The sequence below is a fragment of the Manis javanica genome, chromosome 6 (assembly GCF_040802235.1).
Source record: "Manis javanica isolate MJ-LG chromosome 6, MJ_LKY, whole genome shotgun sequence".
NCBI classification, from domain to species: domain Eukaryota; kingdom Metazoa; phylum Chordata; class Mammalia; order Pholidota; family Manidae; genus Manis; species Manis javanica.
The window spans coordinates 19,572,421-19,594,107 of NC_133161.1; the positions used below are offsets into that span (position 1 = coordinate 19,572,421).

The 21,687-nt window shown below is 43.1% G+C and overlaps 1 protein-coding gene across 2 annotated transcripts in view; it reads left to right on the forward strand.

The window, feature by feature from the left end:
• The window catches only part of PLXNA4 (plexin A4), a 432,372-nt gene that overhangs the window by 276,476 nt on the left and 134,209 nt on the right, over positions 1-21,687 (forward strand). The window contains exon 5 of one of the 2 annotated variants that reach the window (XM_073238450.1): positions 4,449-12,304. The exons of the other annotated variant lie outside the window; for it this stretch is intronic. Within the exon in view, the coding sequence (XP_073094551.1) occupies positions 4,449-4,451 (3 nt within the window). The 3' untranslated portion in view covers positions 4,452-12,304. Of the gene's footprint in view, positions 1-4,448; positions 12,305-21,687 lie in introns of those variants that run through there. 2 annotated transcript variants of the gene reach the window in all.

A 21,687-nucleotide genomic window follows, 5' to 3' on the forward strand; every position in this document is an offset into this window, starting at 1 on the left:
GCTCCTTAGAGATGGAAGGTAGCCTGTTAACCAAAATCACAATTCCAAGGTCCCTAATGGCTGGACCAGTACTGGTATCCAGCAGGTTTGTAGATTCCTCATGGGGAGTGGTAGAAACTCATAGTGGTTAAGGGCACAGGCTTTGATGCCAGAATATCTGATCATGAATCTTGGCTCCATCATTTACTATGTGGGATCTCAGGTAAGTTCCTTAAGATTCAGTGTTTGCAGTTGTTACATGGAGGTAATAAATAATATTCAATGGTGTTCCAAGAATCAAATGGCATCATGCCTCTAATAAGCATGAATCAAGCCTGGCACAGCATAAAGGTTTGATGAGTGGAGCCTCTTATTCTTAAGATATTGTTTGAGGTTAGGCAGGTGGTGAGATCAGGATTCTGGGTGAGGGTGATTCTGGGTGATTCTGGGCGAGTGTGGAGCATAGACATCCAGGTCAAGGCCCAGGTGGGCAGGAAGCAGGGACCCAGTCCCTGTGGAGAGCAAATCAAGGACCCACAGCTGCCTCATTGACCAGGAGCTCTAAGTAGAGCTCAGGGCAAGAGCAGTTTAGTAAATACCCTGGGAATATATGGGACCCAGGGTGTCAGGACTAATTCCAACCACCATCAGCCTGCAGGTGGGTCTCAGCCAGGAAGGGGCAGCATACTTTGCAGGGCTGAGTCTGCAGGCTCAGGGTCTATGCTCAGCAGTGGTGACTGCTATGCATATCCCTTTCTTATCTGGCTAATTTTTCCTTGTCCTTTAAAACTTAGCTCTGCTGTCACCTCCAGTGAATGACTCCTGACCCATGGTTAGACACCTCTGTGGAAGCGCTTTTCAGACCCCACTTTGTCTCCTACCAGGCTGTGGTCTGCTAAAACCTCACCTTCTAGGCCCTTAATAATTATCTAATGAATGAATAAATGAATCCATCCCCACTGCCTTCATTGAACCAGGACTGGAAAAGAGAGGGACTGATACAAATTAATCTCTTTCTTATCTTAATTCCCAAGTTTGAAGTTCAGTAATTGAAAGACCACTTTTCACATAAAGGAAGTATTTCCCACACCTCAGTTATCTGTTTATTACTGCCATGTCTTTTGCCCTCTCCTGAACTATGTTTTACTTTGGGTCTTTTGTTTAAATAAACTTACCTTTGAACTGGAATACTTTAACCTTCTCCTAAATAGTAACATTATACATCTGAAGGGCTAGTCATGCAGAATATATGTAACTGCACTATTGCGATTTATAATACAAAATACAGATTTTGTCTTCATCCCCATTTCTGGCACGGAGGCACCAGAGCCCTTGGAAGTTCCTGAGTGAAAAGAGCAACAGGAGCATCTTTTGTTACAATATTAGGTCTCTTGTCCTCCATTCCTGAAATCTTTTCAGTGCCATAAAGGTGAAAAGGGTGTCTTTGTTCTTCATAACAAGCTCCTTTCAGCCACAACTGACTTTATGTTAATGAGGTGACTCCTGGAAAGTCCCTAAAGATGGGGGAGCTGGTTGCCAGGGGAGACAATTCTTTGATAAAGAGGGTTGGAAGAGATAAGGATTGTATAACCAGCCGTGGTAGAGAATGGAGTGGGGGCACGGTGTGTGCACACAGGTACATGTCTGTGTATACATATACTATTTCTTGGCTGTGCCACCATAGACAAGTCATAACCTCCCCAGCATCTCATTCATTCATTTGATACTAACAAATATTTACCGAGCACTGACTCTGCATCAGGTACTTGCTAGATACCAGAGATTCAGTGGGAAACAAGATAGACAAGGTCTCTGCCCTCAGAGTGCTTACATTTTAGGCAAAGAGACAGGTAACAAATGAATGAGTGAATGAACAAATGATGTGTGCTGGAGAACGGAGATACAATGAAAAAAGTAGACTCAGAAGAACAAAGCAATGGCCAGGAGCATGGTGGAACATGCTCTTAAAGAGCCTCCCGAGGGGGGACCTTTTGAGAGGAGAGCAGAATAAAGTGAAGTGGCAGAAAGTAACTGTCTGGGGAAAAATCAATGTCCAGGCAGAACAGTAGCATAAAGGCTTTGAAATGGGAACATGACTTAGTGTTTCTGGGGACGCCGGAAGGGCCGCCTCCGAGTGCGGAAGTGGGAGGTGATGCAACAGGAGAAAGTGGCCAGCTCAGATCACACAGCGCCTCACTTGTAATCTGTAAAATGGGGATGTGGTAAGCACAATTGATCTCCTAGGGAAGTGAAGAGGATTGAATGAGATAATGCATATTAAAAGTGCTTGGCTTAGCATCTGGAAGTGAGTGAAGCAAATGGTAGCTATTATTACGATTATTTGCAAGTTGAGAAACTCCAGAGCCAGGATGTTGTTTCTGGCGTTATGGATATGTGAGTTGCTCTCTGTTTCTGCCCAGCAAGGGCTGCTTTCCACAAAGACTTCTTCTTGGAGTGTCCGGGTACACCCTGCTGGGAATTCATATCACTTTGTCGGGATCTACTGTCCTTCTCAGCATCGTATTATGCTTCTCTCTGCTCTGCTCTGGGTATCTCTACAGGGTGTGAGTATGTGCGTGTGTGTGCTCACACGTGCACACCTTCCCGTGTCTGTCCCTGTCTGTCTCTGTCAGCCTCCTTGCTCTGTGCAAGCTGGTGTGTATGCATATGGTGTACATTTACTACAGCCCCACCGGTCCCAAGAGAATGCCCCTACACACTGAAACCACTGCAATAAAAACCTGCCAGACCAGTGGGAGGGAAGAGAGAGGAAATGTCAGCGAGACATTTAAATGAGGGGATGAGGTGGCAGAGCAGGGTTGTCCTCAGGTGCCCTGGAGCAGCCCCCCACTGAAGGGGAAGCAGCTGTCCCCCACACAAGGCGAGTCTCTTCTTTACTAGGCCCTGAGCAAGTGGCAGATTTCTCTGTGAATTTCAGCATCTTAACCATCTCACACCAGCTCCTCCCTGCCTGAAAGCCAGAGGCCTCAAACACATGTTTTTGCTTTTGAGATAACACTTTTAGCTGTGTCTGGGCCAAAGCTGTCTTTTATGGCTTCTTTGTTTTACTGATTCCTGTTGACAGTGGGTCTGCTTCCAAGTGCCTGGGGGCACTCACAGCCTGTCCCCTTCATGAGCTGGTTGGTGCTCCAGCCCTGGCGGTCCAGAACACAGACGCCTGCAGGGATGGAGGAGGGGGCTCTGGAGGTGGGTTCACCTTCTGGTCTGAGTTACCCAGGAAAGCAGGGCCAGGTGGGGCAGCTCTGCTTGGCTCCTTCCAGCAGAATGCGGTACTGAAATATCAAGGGCCACCTTGATTTATAATGCGTCACACAAGCTCTAGTCTAGGCATTGGGGATACGACAGTGAAAAACAGAAAAATACCCCTGATTTTAGGAGCTTGCAATTTGAGCAAAAGCAAACAGCAAAGAAGCAATCAACATACTAGGTAAATCACATGGTAGGTTGGCGGGTGGTAAGTGCTATGGAGAAAGGAGATGGAGCAGTATGAGTGAAAACGGGAGAGCCGGTCAGTGTGAAAGGGTTGCAACTTTAAACAGAATGGTCAGAGAAGCCTTCCTAGAGAGGCAAAGGCATCAAAGAGGGTGCAGGGGCTCCTGCTGAGGTTACCTATTCCTTCCCTGTTCGGTTTCTTTTCAACCTCTTTGTTTGGGGCTATGAAATTGAGAAATGGTTAAGCCTGCCCACTGAGAGGAAACTGAGGGGAGGATGCTTTTGTGATTATGATTTTTACCATGTTAAGAGTTTCAGAGGGAAGTTCAGTTCGAGGGGAAGGTGGCATTGTGGTCGAGGACAGGGTCACGCCACTTGGGGCTTAGCCCTCTAACTGGATGATGCCTCTGCCAGGGACTCCCTGTGCCACGAGGGGGGTGTTACTGCTTCTTTGCACCTCAGTGACCGTCCTCATCCCCTGCTTGCCACCCAAGGGCATTCTGAGGGTAGCTGACACAGGTCTGATGATCTTGGAGGGCTGCAGACGTGACTCTCATCCAAGGAACAGTTACGCAGATAGTGTCTGCAGCCAAAGGTGACGCGCTCCTACGAGAAAGGTCCTGCCTCTGTTGCTGCTGGGTCCCAGGCTTGTCTCTCGCGAGGTGCTTTTGCGGTGACACAGCTGTCTCTCCGTCATTTTTCCTGCCCCTGCAGGAGACTGAGCTGTTCGTTCCATTCTGCGTTTGGATGGCTGACACTGTGACAAACCCATTTGGACGTTTGCTCCTGGCACCCAGGCCGGGCTCTTTCTGATAGCTCCTGGGAGAGGGAACTTGAAGCGCAAGCCTGAGAGTGACAGCGAACGAAGCCACCTCAGGCAATTGAAAAAAGAGAAAAGCTATTTCAGTGTTAGACCCAATTTCACTCAGGCAGAAGCCTTCCCGTTTGTTTGGAGCTGATCCCGAAGGTCCCAGGTGTCATTACTGAGATGTGCCCACTTCTCACTTTCTTCTCAGTAGAGGCAGAGCGTCCGCATTGTACTGCCACAGAACTGGAGGGCCCCGGAAGCAGAAGTGACTTCCTACCCGGTGTCCCACATCGCTAGGTACTGGTAGCCCGGATTCTCCAGAGGACTGGAAAAGCCCTCAAGACTTACTGGGTCCAGTTCTCTCCTGCTGCCTTTTCCTGCCATGACTGACGTGAAGACTGAAGCTCAGAGAAGTAAATGGCTCATCCAACAGAAGGTTGGCAGAGGAGCTAAGTCAGCATCCGCTCAGACCCTCAGCGGTGTCCTCTCTGGCCCCCTCTTCCAATGCAGGACATGGGCTCACTGTGAGGCATGGCACTCTTCAGCCTCTGGTCTTCCCAGCAGGAAATTTATGTACTCACTCCTAGGTACCCCTTCTAAGGCCAAAACAAGCCTTAGAAGATGAAAGGGCTTGCTGGGTTTGGGGGGCTGAACAGGGAATGGGGGTAATGGTAAGAACTCAGAAGCATTCCTGCTGCCCTGGGTTGGAACATCTATTCCTGAGCCTCTGGAAACACACAGGGCCGCGGGTACAGTCAGCCATCCCACAGAGAGAGTAGGAAGGGAAGCGCCCACCCCACCCCCAGCACTCTCCTTTTCCAGCAGACATGCATCTGAACAGTCACTTGTATAGGCATTAAAGTCTCCAATACCTGAATATGATTGAGTTTGGTAGCCTCCCCAGGAGGAAAAATGACAGAGGCCTGACACTTCTCAGACAGTCATGGGGCTGACTGGAAGGCAGAAACATGTGCAGGCTGGAGACCACAGGGTGGTCATGACTAGGCTGTGAGCTTGGGTTTCTGTCCTAGCCCTTGGCACTCACCAGCTCTGCCACCCGGAGCAAGTCACTCAACAGCCTGTGCTTCAGTTTCTTCATGTGCAAAATGCAAATGATAATAACTACCTTTCAAGGCCTTTAGGACTAAAGGTAATATATGTAAAGTGCCTAGTATGTAGCAGGCTCTTGGCAAGTTGTGGGCGTCACCATCATCATTATTGTTCTTACTAATACTCTTAGGAAATGTACTGTCACCAGGGATAGGGAGGGACACCTGAAAAAACCACTGTCTGGTAGCAAAAGCCAGGTCAGCGCTGAGCACCAGCTCCCCAGGATTCCCTGGAAAATCCTAAAGTGAGCACTCCTTTCATGCCTGTTGGTGGTGCTCTCCCAGAGACCAAGGGCCAGGAGCCTGTGACGCCTCTGCAGGGCCTGGTGCATTTCTGAATGTAACTTTACTTCTGCTCTGGAGAAGGAATTTAGTACATGTGGGTCCAGCCCCATTGCACTGGAGGCTATCACAGACTGGGCACCTGAAATGGTTTCAGGCAGTCCTATAGTCAGGGCTTCTAGGGCAGATGGGAAATGACTTGTTCCCCATCCCTCTGCCCAGAGCTGATATGTAAAGGTAGGGCAGGAATGGACGAGAGAGCGGTGGAGCCAGTGGGAAGACTAGGAAATCCAAGGGCAGGTGATTAGGGAAGAGCGTGGCAGCTCTCTAATCCTGACTTCGTTAAGCATGTTTCCAGCAATTCCCCAGTCAGTCCTCCCCATTTGGTGCCAGTGACCCAATACTTTGAGGGCACACAGAGTACCACTTTAGACAATCACCTACATTATCCCACTTAGCATGTGAGGAGACTCTCAGGCATGGGCTAATGGGGCCTGGGGCTGCATCTCTGCCACCTTTCAGCACCCCCCATCATTTGTGTTATTAAGTGCCCACTCTATGCCCAGCACTGGGCTAGGCCCTGCACAGAACAGAGAAGAGCAGAGGAAGGCCCTGCTCTGGAAGCCATGTAGGGGTGACCTGGGATCAAACTCCAGCTTGCAGGACATTGAAAAGAAAGTGGCATCACTATGGGAATTACTCTGGAAACTCAATTTCCTGATGTAGTGAGGGCTCCCTCCCTCCCTGGGAGGACCAGGATGTCAGCCTGGGTTGCACATTCTCCTGTGTGTTTGGGGTATCACCAGGACTCTGGTCTAGAGGCCAGGGCTCCTGGGATGTCTCCCAAGGCAATCCTCAATTCTGCGGGTGCCCAGAGGCTCCCCATCCCCTCTTACACAGGCTTGAGTGTGGCTGGAAGCTGACTCACACAATCCCAGCCATCTTCCCTTTCTCTCGGGATGGTATCTGAATGGAAGTAGTTAAGTTCAGTGAGAACTGATGGACTTGTGCTTGAGTACTGCAGAAAGAGAACCTGAAAATATCAAATACTTAAGTAAATTGTGTACTCAGTTTGAATATTGAAGAGACATTTTCAAAAGTAAATAGATGCATGTTAATTTGAGCCATTGTTCAAGATGACTAGTTGGCATGAGTGATCACATGACTTTAACACTGAAATGTAAGTATAAAAGGAGAAATTACAAATGGCAGAATTATATCTGATCTGAGTCTCTTAAGTACATTTCAAATATTACGTGTAGACAATGGAGCATGAATTTGAAACTGACTCAGAGATGATGCAGTCATTTCAAGGGAATGAATAATCGTTGAGGGGGATGATCTAGACACTTATTTAAAGAAAGTTCTGTACAATGACAAAAGAGTGGAAAAACAGGTATAGAAATAGGCATGCCCTTCCTAAAGAGGATACAGAGCCTGTCTCTGAAGGCTCTCAAGTTACCTGCTGAATGACTGGAAGGTGGCTCAGAGCATGAGCCGGAGCCTCCAGCCCTGGTTCATGGTCCCAGCTCTACCACTTTCTACCTGTAGGACCCTGGCAAGTGGTTTAACCTCTGGGTATTTCAGTTTTCTCCACAGACAAATGGAATATGCTAGTGCCCATTGCCTGGGTGGTTACAGTGAGTAAATTAGAGCACGTATATAAAATTCTTAGTGCAATGCCTGACACATAAGCATAGCTCAATAAATGTCAACTTTCATCTTGATTATTTTCAGTATGCTGGCTGGATAGAAGGGTGTCTATATTTTATTGAAAACTTGTATCTATATTATTTTTACTTGCATCATTCATAAATATACTTGTCTCCCCTCTGGGGTGTATCGGGCCCCTCTAGTGTTTTGGTGCCCAGTGCATCAGAGAGCAGGCCAAGCGGCCTCTGTTGGCCACACTCGCCGTCAGCTATGGCCTTGCAGCCTGAGTCCACGGGTTCTTACTGGCTGATTCAGTTTCAGTTTATTACAACAGATTTGCAATTTATGTGTGACAGTTATTATCAATGTTGTGAAAACAATCATTTAAATATAATCTTTACAATACTTTCAATACAATGGGAGCGACCAAGAAATTTTTGGTACAACACGGAGGGTTGCCAGTTATGGAAACATAATTAAACATTTTTCTCTTAGAAGAACCAAAATGTTTCACATTTGCTGACCTTTTCAGTTCTGACAAGCAGCTGTCAGAAGTATGCCACTTTGCTGATAACTTTGAAAAATTAAGCATTTCATCTTCCCCCTCAGTATAAAAGTAATGTGTTAAGAAAAAGAAAGTAAATGCTTTTGGAAAGAATTGATGGCATGAAGAGACCATTTTGGAAGAAAAAAGGGTTTTTGGAAGTAGTTGCATCTTTATGTGATTTTGTTGTTGATAATGAGTAAGTGTGACACCTTTAAAAATTCATATCTAAAAACTTTAAAAACATGGAAACAGAATTTTCTACTTGCTTAAAAATCTTTTGAATGCAGAGTCAAAGTTTTGACCCATTTGTTTAAAAATATAAAAATTCAGCGTCTCCCAATTAGTTGAAAGAACAGCTGATTGACATCAGAGAAGATGGAAATCTACTAGCTGAATTTCAACAATCTTCACGTAATTGGTGCACAAGACTGAAAAAAAGTATCTGCATTTAGTCAGCATAGACAACATACACTTTTTGTATCTTGGTGTCTGTGTGAGGTTTCTGTTTCCATTATGACAGCCATTTAAACAAAGTACTGAAGTAAATTGAACCATAGACCTCAGAACCCCATATCAATAAGTGCTCAAGAAAGATTTTCACAAACAATGAAACTAATCCTAAGACATCAGTCTTACCATTATTGATAATTGTCTTGGTGATAGTAAAATGTTTTGTGTCATTCATTAATAAAGTAAAAACTAAGATGCTATCTTACCTTTACCTCACTTCATTTCCTAATTTTGTTTATATTTGATAATGCAATAATATAGAATGTGTGTATTTTTTATAAATCAATATATGTGTATTGTAGGTGCATGCTCCAAGATTTTTTTTATTCCAGGGTGTGCAATCAAAACTCTTTAGAGACCCACCAGCCATTGGAGTATGTATGTAAATTTGCAGCTGCTTCATTAATTAATCTCATCACAATCTCTGATTTTCATTTTCCTTTTACCTTCTGAGTCTGTCTCCTTTGCACCCAAGAGTTTGTTGTTCAGTCTCAGCTCAGAAGTCCATAGGGCCTGTTATGCATTGGTGCGTCTGGGGTGGAGTCACTGTGGCCAGTTTCTTTCTTCCTGGGTAATTCATCCAATGCCTTCTACATCTTTCTAAAAGCCAGATTTCTCACCAGCAGATGGAAGATTCTCTCTGGGAGGGATGATAAGGAATTTGAGATGGTGCTGACAGATAAGACAATCTCTGGCCAGCAGACAGCATTATCATTGCTCTGGCCGTTAAAGCTGGCAAGGAAGATTCTTGTAATAAATGGGACCAAAATGGCTGTGGAGCTTGAGAACTGTTTTCATGGATGTAAATCTGTCAGTCCAGAGTTAGACTTTTCTCATTATGTCTCCCATTTCCCATTCATTTCTCCTTTGTCTTATTTCATTCCCATTCTTTCCTGTATCCCATTTTTTAGTATTCCTCTCACCTTCCTCCTTATTTTTCTCAATTCCTTGCCTCACTCTTCTCCACGGTCACCTTCCATTTTCCCAGTCTCTGCAGAGGGAAGGGGAGCTAGAATGGTATCAGGCCTCTGTTTTTCAAACTGTTGGTCATGACACATTAGTGGGTCATGAAATCAATTTGATGGGTCATGAAATCAATTTAAAGGGTCATGACCAAGATTTTTTTTTAATGGAATAGAATAAAATTGAACAGAACAGTGTCCATCAAGCATAGTAGGGACAAGGACTATTTGTGAAAGTGAATATGTGCATGTATGTGTGCCCTGGATTGTAAGGTAAAACATGTCTCTTGCCATGAGTCATGGTGAAAGTGAAAACCATGGCCTAGGGAATAACACCTTGCATATACTGGCACTAAATTGGCTTAATCTTTGGGCATCCAGTCACATCTCAAGCAATGCTAATGGCACCATCTGACCCTCGGCTAGTTTTTATTCAAGTGATTTCTCAATTTCAACCATTTGACCTCAGTAGTTATCTATTGACAGTTTTGCATGACCGGCTGTGGGGTAGCAGACAAGGCATTGGACACGAGTAAGGCTGACTAGAATCCAATCCTTGACTTGTGAAATCCTGATATTTGAGTCTCAGTTTTCCTATTTGTGGAGCAGATCGGTACTTTCCAGCCGTTATTCCATACACACGGAAATGAAGGTATTTCCCCAGCTCACTGGGGTAATGGAGGACCCCGTGATGAGAGGAGACCAGACTCTGTGGGGGCCGTCCTCTCCAGGCATTTCCCCACCTCAGCAAAAGCAGAAAGCATCAACATGATAGCACACTGTGGCTCATCCCACCATGACTGCGTGCCACCAATCGCCAGTTGGGACACAGTGTGCAGATGATCACAGTGTACTATGTAGGCCTGGAAATCTTTGTCCCTTGCAACTCTGTGTGCAGGCCCCGTGCTGGAGCATACAAAGATGAGCAAGACATCTATGCCTCTAGGAGCTTACTGTTTAGTAACTGTCCTGCAGTTTACAGGGACACTGTGCGGCAGAGGGCTAGCTGAGTCATGATCGGCTTTCCTTTTCAGTGGCCTCTCCTGGCCTGGAGCCCTGGCACTCAAAAGTTCCTTCTCTCTCTGGGAACTGAACACAATCCCTGAACTACCATGCAATCTTGGTATTTCATAGTTATTGACATCAACCCGAGGCAAATCAAGATGAGAGGGACAGACTCCACTGGCTTTCCAAATGCCAAATCCTGCTGCATTCACCATGTGCACTGAAGGGAAAAAAACTAATTACAACCTTCCTAAAGAGCTGAGCATGGGTGGGTACACCCTTGAAAGTGGCCAGAGAAATGCTTCTTGCAAACCATTCTCCCCAGGCAGCTGCCTGCAGGTCTCTTTGCTAGAGCCTTTGCTGCCCAAGGACCCCTGCCTCGGGCCATTAGTGAAGGGGCTGGTCATTATTAACTAGTTGGCATTGACTGATGACACTAAGCTTTTTTTTGGCCTCTCATGGGCTGGTGGCAGGCACTTAGTTGACCCCTGGAATTTGGAGTTTATTCTGCCATGAAAACAAAGAAATAAATTAGAGGAATGAACAGAAGCCCCCATGGTTAGACACACTGGTTAGAGACAGCTCAGCAGCTTGGCAGGCCTCCTCCCTGAGGCTACACCTACCAGAACAGTCCTGCCTCCCAGTCCCTTGGGTATCACTCACAGATCTCTGATACTGCTCCTCTCCAGGCCAGTGAAATGAGGAGTGAGATTCCGTCCCTTTTTGTGCTCTCTGGAGCCCGGTGCTGTGTAAAGAGACAGTGTTTGTGCAGCATCTTGCATACTGGAAAAGATCCAGAAATTTCAGTTTTATGTAAGGGACCCATTCTTTAAAATATGCTCATATAATAGATTGCATATTACAAGTACCATGGAAATCTTTCTGCATAGAAAATAGCTCTTGTAATGTGTTCTGCAATTATTTTGCTCTGTCAGTTCATTGTAATATTTTTTTTAAAGTGAGATGCACTTGTAATTAGATGATATTCTTGCAATTCAGTTCAACAAGCACTTACTGTTGACCTACTAGAGGGATTGGGAAACTACAGTCCAAATCTGATAAACCACCTGTTTTTGTAAATAAAGTTTTATTTGAGCCTGGTCACATGCATTCATTTATGTATCATCTATGGCTGATTTTACCACAACAGCAGAGTTCAGTAGGGCCACTTCCAAGTCTGAAACATAAACCATTTGGCCTTTTATAGAAAACAATGTGGTTTCTCCTGACCTATTGTGTATTAAACCTCAAGGTCAAAGAACAAAGGGGGTGGTGCAAAAGTCAGGCAGGATCCTTGTCCTCAGGGAGGTTACAAGGTTCATGGGGGAGACAGATCTTACACATAAAGCATGAACTGCCAACAGTTTCCACTTTTCTGCTCAATCACGCAGTGTGTGTCCTTACCTCTGGGCCCTGGCTTCTATCCTGCCATCTGTCCAGGACATCATGTCACCAGGGAAACCGTGTGCATGCTGCTAAGCCTGCATTCCACTTGGAGTCATCCTCACCCATTTCCCTAGACTGCATGCTCCTGCTTATGTGTGTCTTTGCAGCCAGGAGACCCATGTGGCAAGTTGTACCATATTATCAATAAGCACTTGGTGCACTTAAATGCAACCTCATGCTGATTTGGGGAAGTGAGAGAAACCTGCAGGATCTTCTCTTCATCCATAAAAAAAAAAAAATCCCAGATGGATCCTGGGCAAAACCCATGAGATCAAACTTCCTACATTTCACCTCAGGCCAAGACCTTGGCTTTGGCTTTAAGCCAAGTGCCAAGGGTCCCCCAAATAATTAAACTATTTTGGTAATTGCCTTCTAAGCAAGTCACTGTTTCTGAAGGCTATCTGTATATTTTTGTCTTATAAGAAAAAAGGGACCAAATAACTCATCCCTTTCCTTCTTTCCTACTGAGACCTCCTAAGTAAGTCCCACCGTACTACACAGAAGGAAATTTTTTAAAAATCTAAATGAGAGCAATAATTTTATGTGACAGGATTATTTATATGGCTGTTCTCCCCATGATGAGTCCATCCAGGGGCTCAGCACCAACCCCAGGTGCCAATTCATAAATCAGGAGATACTGTTACCCACTGGCCATAAAAACAGAGCCCACCCCAACACAGAGGACTCATTTCAGAAGTGGCTGCCCCATTTCAGGGCAGAAATAAGTTCATAAAATCCACCTGGCTATCCAGAGAGGGGAGAAATCTCTTTTATTTGATAAATAGTCTTTCCTTCCTCTCAATTCCTTTTCCCCTAGAAATATGTAGACTTGATGGCACAGACATATGCAATTCCACAGAAATAATAATAACAGGACTAACTACACTGAAATGAGGCAAAGGTAGGAGTATGGTGAGAAGCCTACAGATTTCCGGGAAACCTTTCCTATTAGCTTAAATGCAGTTCATGAATAAACAGCTTAGAGACAGTTTAGTGAGAATCCTCCTTTCTGGGCATACCTCCTGCAAGCACCCATTAAGTAAGGACAGGCAGACAGCCAAGGAAAAGGATTGCAAAGGAGAGTCACTACAGCAAAGAGTGGGAGAGAGTGGGCAGAAGTTTCTGGATTCTGCCAGTTCGCTTGTGTACTTCGTTTATATCTCAATGACATGTATTGGAATGGGGAGGGGACATAAAGAATGTTAAAGGAAAGAGAAGGAAGGAGGAGAGACAATGAGAAGCAAGGTGCCAGGGAAATGCTTTCAGGGCATATGATCATGCTCAGCAAGCAAATAGAGAAGATACAGCTGTGCACAAAACAGACGATGTGTCAGCATTTATGTAGCTTACATTCTAGGGGTAATGGGGATCGACAATAAACAGGTCAGCAAGTAAGCAACCAAAGTAATTGTTTTCTAGTGGTAAGTGCTAATGGAAATCAACTAGAGTCACTTGACAGAGAGAAGCTGAAACTAGCAGGGGGCACAGTTTTAGACTAGGTGGCCCAGGAGGCCATTTCTGAATAGATGACATTTGAACCAGCTGAGTATCTAGAGGGGAACATTCTAGACAGAAAGAACGGCAAAGCAAAGACCCTGAAATAGGATGCGCTTGGTATATTCAAATAACAGAAAGATAATCACTGTGGAGAGAGGAGCAAATAGGAACCCACGCTGATGTGCAGGAGATGATCTGGAGATCTCCACCAGTGTCAGTGTAGTGAAAAGCCCAGGGTTTGGGGACAGATTTTTGATCTAAGTCATCTGGTATAGCAACAGCCAGGGAATCATGCAAAAGAAAAAGAAAGGAAGAGGCCCCTTCTGTTCTTAGTTTACTACCTGGACTGGCCTTTGCTTTGAGCCCTTTAGTCCACCAGCACCCCTAGTACAGGTAGGAGAGAGACACTCCTTGATACAACAGCTGACAATAATGAGAGCCAATAGTTACATACTGTTTAATGCTATGCCAGCAGAGTGTGGGGGTTGAAGGGGGATGTTCTGTGTTTCATGAGCTTTACTGAGGTCTAAATAACACGTAATCACTATTTTAAAGTGTACATTTATATGCTGGTGATGGAATAGTTCTGTCTCCTGATTGTGGTAGTAGGTGACAAACTCTATACATGTGATAAAATGAAATAGAACTATATGCACAATATATATACAATTTCTACCAATGCCAATTTCTTGGTTTTGATATTCTAGTTTTGTAGTATGCAACCATTGGGGGAAGCTGGGTGAAGAGCACATGGGACCTCTCTGTACTGTCTTTGCAACTTTCTGTGAATCTTTAATAATTTTAAAATACAGGGTTTTTAAAAAATTTTTTTGAATTACACAACAGCAATAATTGTTGCAGAAAGGATCTACCAATGGAAACAAAAATTAGTAGGCAAAAGTTGCAGGAGAAACAGGATATATGCACAGTCTCAAAGTATTTCCTCCAGGATATTTATTAACTACAAAGGGGAAGATAGTAACTTTATAGTTGGGAAACCACCTTAGCCAAGTGATGAAGGTTAACATCCTCAGTAACAAGACATAGCAATATCATGAATCCCCTTGGTAAGATGCACTGAGAAGGAAACAATATCACTTCTGTGATATTCTGGCCAAAAAATGCATAAACTTATTCTGTTTATAGGAGAACCTCAGACAAACCCAAAATGAAAGACATTCTACAAAATAACTACGTAGTATTCATGGGAAGTGTCGAAGACAAGGAAAGACAGTTACAAATTAGAGATATCTGAGGAGATATAATAACCAAATAGAATAGAGGGTCCCCAAACAGTACAGAAAATGAAGTAGACCTGAAGAAATTAGAAGAGACCTAGCGTTTAGTTAGTAGTATTGTACCAATGTTAATTTCCTACTTTTGATAATTGTAACATGGTTACTACATATGCTCTTAACAGCAGGGAAACCTGGGTGAAAGGGATATGGAAACTCTTTGTACTATTTGTGCAACTTTTCTGTAAGTCTAAAATCAGTTCAAAATGAATAATCTTAAAACTGAAATGAAAATGCATACAGTACAATCACTCCTACAGTCCTGATATAGACATTTCCATCCCCCCAAAAATTTATTTCATGCTTCTGTGCAGTTGGATCTTCTCCCCCTTCTCCAGCCCCTGGAAGTCACTGATCTTCATTCTGTCACTATAGTTGTGCCATTTCTAGAATCTCACATAAACAGAATGATACAATATGTAGTCTTTCGTATCTGGCTTCTTTCATGCAACACAATGCTTTTAAGTTCACCCACATTCTTGCTCCTTTTTATTTTTTGAACAGTAGTCTATGATATGTTGTGCCTCAGTTTACCCGTTCACAAATAGGATGGGATTGAGTTGTCGGTGTTAGGTGATTCTAAATAAAGCTCTTATAAACACTCACATACAGGTTTTTATATAAGCATAAGTTTTCATTTCTCTTAGGGAAATATCCTAAGTGGGATTTCTGGGTCATATCATAAGAAACTACTGAACTATTTTCCCAGCTGGCTGCATTTTGCATTTTCAGCAACAATGTCTGAGAGTTCCAGTTGCTTTCTTCATCCTTACTAATGCTGGTATCATCTGGAGTTTTTTGTTTGTTTGTTTGTTTCTCATTTTTAGCCATTCACATAATAATGTAGGGGGGTATCTCATCATGGTTTTCATTTGCATTTTCCTAATGACTAATAATACTAAACATCTTTTTGTTTGCTTATTTGCCATTTATAATTCTTTGATAAGGTACCTGTTCAAATCTTTTGCCCTTTAAAAAAAATCAGCTTGATTGTTTCCTTATTGTTGGGTTTTGACAATTTTTTACATATTCTGAAAACCCATTGTCAGGTATATGATTTGAAAATATTTTCTCCCAGTTTTTGGCAAGTTGTGGGCCCATCTTACAGAATAGGAAACTGAGGTACAGAGAGATTAAGTAACTTCCCCAAGATTACACAGTTCATGAGGGGTGACAGTAGGATTCAGTCTTGCCAGTGCCTGTCCTTAGCCATGCTCCCATATGCCTATGCAGACACTCACTGCCCTGGTAAAAACAAAGCTAGACAACAGCCTGACCAGGTCTACTCCTGGTGGCCCTTTCCACCTAAGGAAGCTTCAAAATGACTCTGAAATAGCCACTGAGAATCTTATTAATGGGATCAGCTAGAAGCCCTGCTGTCTTTACACGTAGAACTCTATATTGGAACATTTCTCTATAAATGGAGGACATATTTTGGCAGTTTTCTAGATTCCATAAAAATGATCACTCATTAATTAAAATATTTTAACCACATATAACAAGCCCTCCTTCAGGAAATAAAAGGGAAACTCTGTTTTCTAATGATAACCATTTCCTGGGTTTGTTTTTATGGAGCTTGGTTTGACAGGCCTTATTAGGTATTTATTCTAGTGTTCAGAAAGTCAGAGGCCATCATACACTTCTGCAGAGAATGCTAGGACTCCTCTGTACCTGGAGCTTCCCCAGTTAGGATTTTTGAACTCCAATCTCTGTTTAAAGTCCCCTCCTCGTCAACGATCTGAAACCTGCCTCTTCTCATTTTGGATCCTTGTGGTTAGGTGCAATCTAGAACTTCAGAATTCTCCTCATTTTATATATAGGGAAAACAAGCCAGAGTCTCATTGTAAGTCATAGATACGGAGAGGAAACACATCCAGGGGTCCTAGGTTCCTGATGAAGGCCATAGTATTAGCTTCCCTGATGTTAGGTAGTCATTTGCCTTCCCTCTCCGCTTTGCCCCTAAACCTAGATTACCACTCAGCATGATAGTACCCCAGCAGAGTACTAAGTGTAGATTCTGTTACTCATTCATATAGCTTTCTATACATCCCAGAACCAAGGCCTCAGGTAAGAGGAAAAATTGAGAATTACACATTTGAGTTCAATGCTGGATACGATTCTCAAGGCTGAATATACTATGATGTTATGATTCTGAAGGCAAAGTAAGAGGAGATGTATGTACATATGTTCAAAAACAATGAGGCATGAATGAAAGAATGTCAGGGGTAAGCTTAGTGTATTGTGTTTTCCCCTAATGTTAGGTCCCAGTCAATTCTAGAAATACAGACATCTGTCAGAACAGATGATGTCTGTTCCATGAAGAGGTAGATGTAGGGATGGTGTTACCCCCTCCTACACTTTGTACAGCTTAATTACTTTATTATCACTCCATGTAGGCAAATTCATTCATTCATTCACCAAATATGTAATGAGTACCTCCCCAGTACTAGATAGGCAGGAGAGTTATGGAATTTAACAGAACACAGCCCTTCCTTGAAAGAGTTCATGATGTAGTGAAAGCCAGCATATAAAAACATACAACAATACAGTGAGTTAAATGTGACGACAGAAGTGACTACATTTTAGAGAGGTAGCATGGAGAAGGGAGTCCTGAAGAAGGATCTGAAAGGATGAATAGCAGAAGCAGAGAGAAAAAGGACATTCTAGCAGAAGGAACAGTATTGCAAAGTCAAGGAAGTCTTAAAACATTATGATGTCTTAAGAGAACCTGTAAGGAGTTTAGTGTCACTGGAACATGAATCGAGATGGGAGATTGGTGAAAGCTGGAAAGTGAGATAAGGATGAGATTATATTGCATCCTAAGCACCACACTAAAACAACAACGACAACCACACATTGAATATCATTCCATAAACAATAAGGATTCACTGATGTGATTTAAGCAATGGTGAGAGAGTGATAGACTTGACTGTTGAACAGATCATTGTGATGGCTATATAGTGAACAAATTAAGAAAATAAGAAATCCAGAGCTAGGAATACTAAGTAAGACGTTTTTGCTATCACTGTGCCATGGACTTACTTATACAAGCTTCACAGCAGTGCTATAAAGTAGTCATTTTTATTTCCACTATACACATGAGAAATTGAGAGGCTTGTAATTCACCTGAGATCACCCAGCTGGCAAGGGGTAAAGCTGTGATCATGACAGTTGCATCATAACTAAAGACTTGATTTAAGGCTACACAACAGTGTAGGTTTAAGGGACACATAGAAGATTAAACATCCTTCATGATAAACAGCATGTAGTGAGTCTGAAGGAGTTAAGGACGATTCTTAGCGTTCTCAGCCAGTAAAAAGTAGTTGTATTGATGATGCCATGGACACATAAGAAGTAAGAAATACAGGAGGAAAGCCTTTCCAAACCCTCATATGTTCCCTCAGTAACAAGTGTCTCCCACCTGTGCTCTGAATCCTACTCTTCAAAAATACAAGGGATTTTCTGCCCACATTTTTTATTTTGCCTTTCATTTCTTCTTGTTATCTGGTTCTTACATCTCCATCTTCAAACTCAAGTTTTATTTTTCTCTTTTTAACTACAGTTTACTTCCTTTGCCACCAAATATTCTGTTTGTGGTTTAAACTTTCTACTTTCATTTTTTTCACCTGTCTTGCCTCTACCCTCTTCAATATGGTTTCTCCAATGAAACTACTGTCTTAAAAAGGTAGCCTGTGACCATCCTGTGGTCTCTATTCAATTCTCACCCTCTTTGACCTCTGCTTGATGGTTGCATCCATCATTTCATGGCAGTGATGTTGACCTTAGCTCGGCTTCTTTGTACATCGTAGAAGTCTGATCACTAGAAATACAACCTAGAGTCTTTCACCATTTTAAAAGGAAATTCAGAAATACACTTCTATGACAAATAGGAACTTTAGCTGCTAGAAACATTTCTTTCATAGCTTTCTTTCCCATCTAAACCAATATACAGATCATCAACATGGAGGAGATCGTCAGGTATGTTCATTTTTTGCCAAGTGAACACTTTCTTCCCTCCCTATGTATCTATTTTCTGTCTTTAGAAGCAGCATAAAGTTTTATAGTGACAGTCTTGGTTTTAGGACACCAAAATTAGTAATCAAGTATATCAATTAAGATGGGATAGGGCAGAATAGGTTAAGCTTCAAAATTTCAGGGACTTAACACATAACGTTTTATTGCTTATTCATTCAAAGTCTACTATGGGTCAAGCAGCTCTCCTGGGAAGATCCTTTCCAAATGGGAATTCAGCAACAGAGGATGATTTCCTCTTACCTCTGCTACATCAGACATAGTCTGCATCATTGTTACTACAGAGGAAAGACAGCTGGATGGTTACACACCTTAAATGTTTGGCACCATAGTTACACATATCATTTTCACTACACCCCACTGGCTAGAATTAGTTACGTGGCCCCAGGCAACTGCAGAGGTGCTAGGAAGCTTGGTTTCTGTGTACCTAGGAAGGGAAAAAGAACCAAGTATGAGTGAGCACTACTCATTTCTACTGCACTGAATAGTGAATATTCAAAGAATAATTTTTCATCACATTCCAAAAAATTCCATCCTCCAGCTATGGGAAAAGTACTCTTTTAGCTTTATGTTTTCATGGATGGTTGAGCAGGAACTCTACTCACAATCAGGAAAAAGCATTAGTTCATATGGTCGAGGCACTTCAAATGATAAAATCAGTTGTTATATTTCAGCACCAGAACCTGAGGACAGCTCCCCTTCATTGTAAATAATTCTGCCTGGGAATCGGATTTCTTAGCGGTACTGATTTCCTGAATTTTTGCACATGTATAGACATGTACACAGTCAAATAGTGCAATTTAAGCCCTCATTATCCTCTATGCCACAAATTTGAACAACTTCTTTGATGAGCAGCAACAGATCATCAAAACGCCATCCTTTCTAAGTTCACAAGTCAATCTAAATTTTAAGTGACAACCTCCATTCTTTGAACTTCTGAGGCTGCACCACCTTTCACTCTAATGAAACTGCCAAGTAATTTTGGAACCATGGGGAAAAGTCTGGCTCTAGTCCCCAGGGGATATATTGAATAACTTGTTTCTTGCTGACCTCAATCGGCCCATAATTTCTAGATGTTTTTAGCTATCATCTGCGAATCTGTCCCTCTCTCCAGGCTCTTATTTGGAAACCATCCCCATGGTACATATAACTTAAGGAGTCATAGGCACAGCAATTATTGATGAAAGAAATTCACCTGTGGCAGCTCCCTCCATATGTGATATGAAAATTAATAAGCATTTATTTTATGGCAAGGTAATAATAAAACTGTAGGTAGAGATGTGTCCTTTTTTCTCTGTACATATCTCTTTACATGTAGTATTTTCTCCCCAAATAAGGCATTTAGGAAGATGAGTTCAGCTCTTAGAAAACTTAAGGGTGAACAGAATGGATTTCTGAGCATGCCGATATTCTCAATTATTCCTGTCAATCCCTCAAGCATGTTTCTTTGTGATTCCCATTAAAGGCAGGGGCCTCAGCACTGACTTTCCCATAATGTGCTCAGGACAGCTCCTGCTACCCTCTGCAGGTCCCCTTATTTGCCTCATTCCTTTCTCTTCTCTGTAGTGATAAGAAATATCAGACATCCCAGCAGTGTGTCCCTGTTCATCCAAACCTGGAAATATCTCAAGGAAAAGGACAACAAGCTGAAGCCACTCTCAGGAAAAATAAAAATAAAATAAAGCCATGAAAGAGGCATGTTTTTTGGAAGGCCAACAGCTGACAGAAAAATGTGTCTCTTGTTTTGGCAGGATAGAAGTGCCAGAGCCACATCACTGGGCTATCTTTTTGTTGTTTCTGCAGTAGGACTGTATCTATACCTTCATGTCTTGCTGGCTTTTTTGGATACATCTAACCTGTCATCAGAGCACTGCCTAGGGATGAGGCAAAGGTTTCTTTCTGCCCTAGACATCAGCAGAAGCCTTCAACTTCTTTTCTCCCTGTAACGTTTGCTTACCAGTGAGCAATCTGGACACATTCCAAAAATTAGGAACATAAACTAATAGCTTAATAATACCTAGTATTTATGTAGCACCATTTTTGGAGACTCCAAATCCTTTATCAACTGCATCTCACTGAGACCCACCAGCTCTCAGTGAAGGGCTGCTCCTCTTTGCTATAAGCAGGGACAGTGGATACATCAACAGGGGTGACTCAGGAAATGTGACACAACACTCCTGTACCCCACCACCGCACATCCATCAGCCTGGCCAAGAGTTAACATGCCAAAAGTGCTTCAACTGACTGAAGAAGCAAAGGCTGACGTCCAAAAGATGAGGGCTGAGACCTGTGCTCCAGATCTGGCAGCCTGCCTCGTCCTGGAGGTACTCACTGTCTGACACATCAAGTGGGAGGGAGCCTGCACTGTGCCTATGGGGCAAGAGAATGAGGCAGTTAGATACTTCTCTTAGCACCCTATGAGTGGTCCCTTCAGCCCCCAAGTAAGTCGGTTCTGCGCCCCTCCCACTAACCATCCTTGCTTTGCTTCAAGTAATTTTTCATAAGTATTTATTTATCAGATCAATGATCCAAATAGTTTCAAACTCATGATGAACCTAATGAGGATAAAAGAAAGGATTACAAGAGTGGACTGGGAGCCAGTATTGTATCTGGGATTGAGGGAAGTGGGTCCCAGTGGTCCCATGGTGCCATAGAGATCTGTCTCCAGTACTTACAAAGGAGCTTGTGGCAAGCACAGAATAGCTCTACCTGCAATGAGAGGCCATCCCATATATTTCTCTATGTAATAAATTACTTTCCCAAGAGACCAGAGCTAGGGAGTTCCATGCCAGCCATGTGGTATCTCAAGTCTCCACAAACGATAAAGTGGCACTAGAGGCTGGCAAGTTCATAAATTATCCTCCCAGTTGATTGCATTTTTAATCAGGGTGTGCACCATGATCACTAATGGCCCTTGCTTATGGGATGAAGCCCCAGTATTTATCTTGTTTTAATTATATTAGAAAGCAGTGATATTCAATTAACCAACTAATCAAGCAAGCCAGTCAATACTGGTCCTGGCAGGATTCTCCATTGCCCACTCCTTGTTCTAGGTAGTAGTTCATGCTTTAGAGTCAGATAGAGTTAACTCTTGACAGCCGGGTAATCT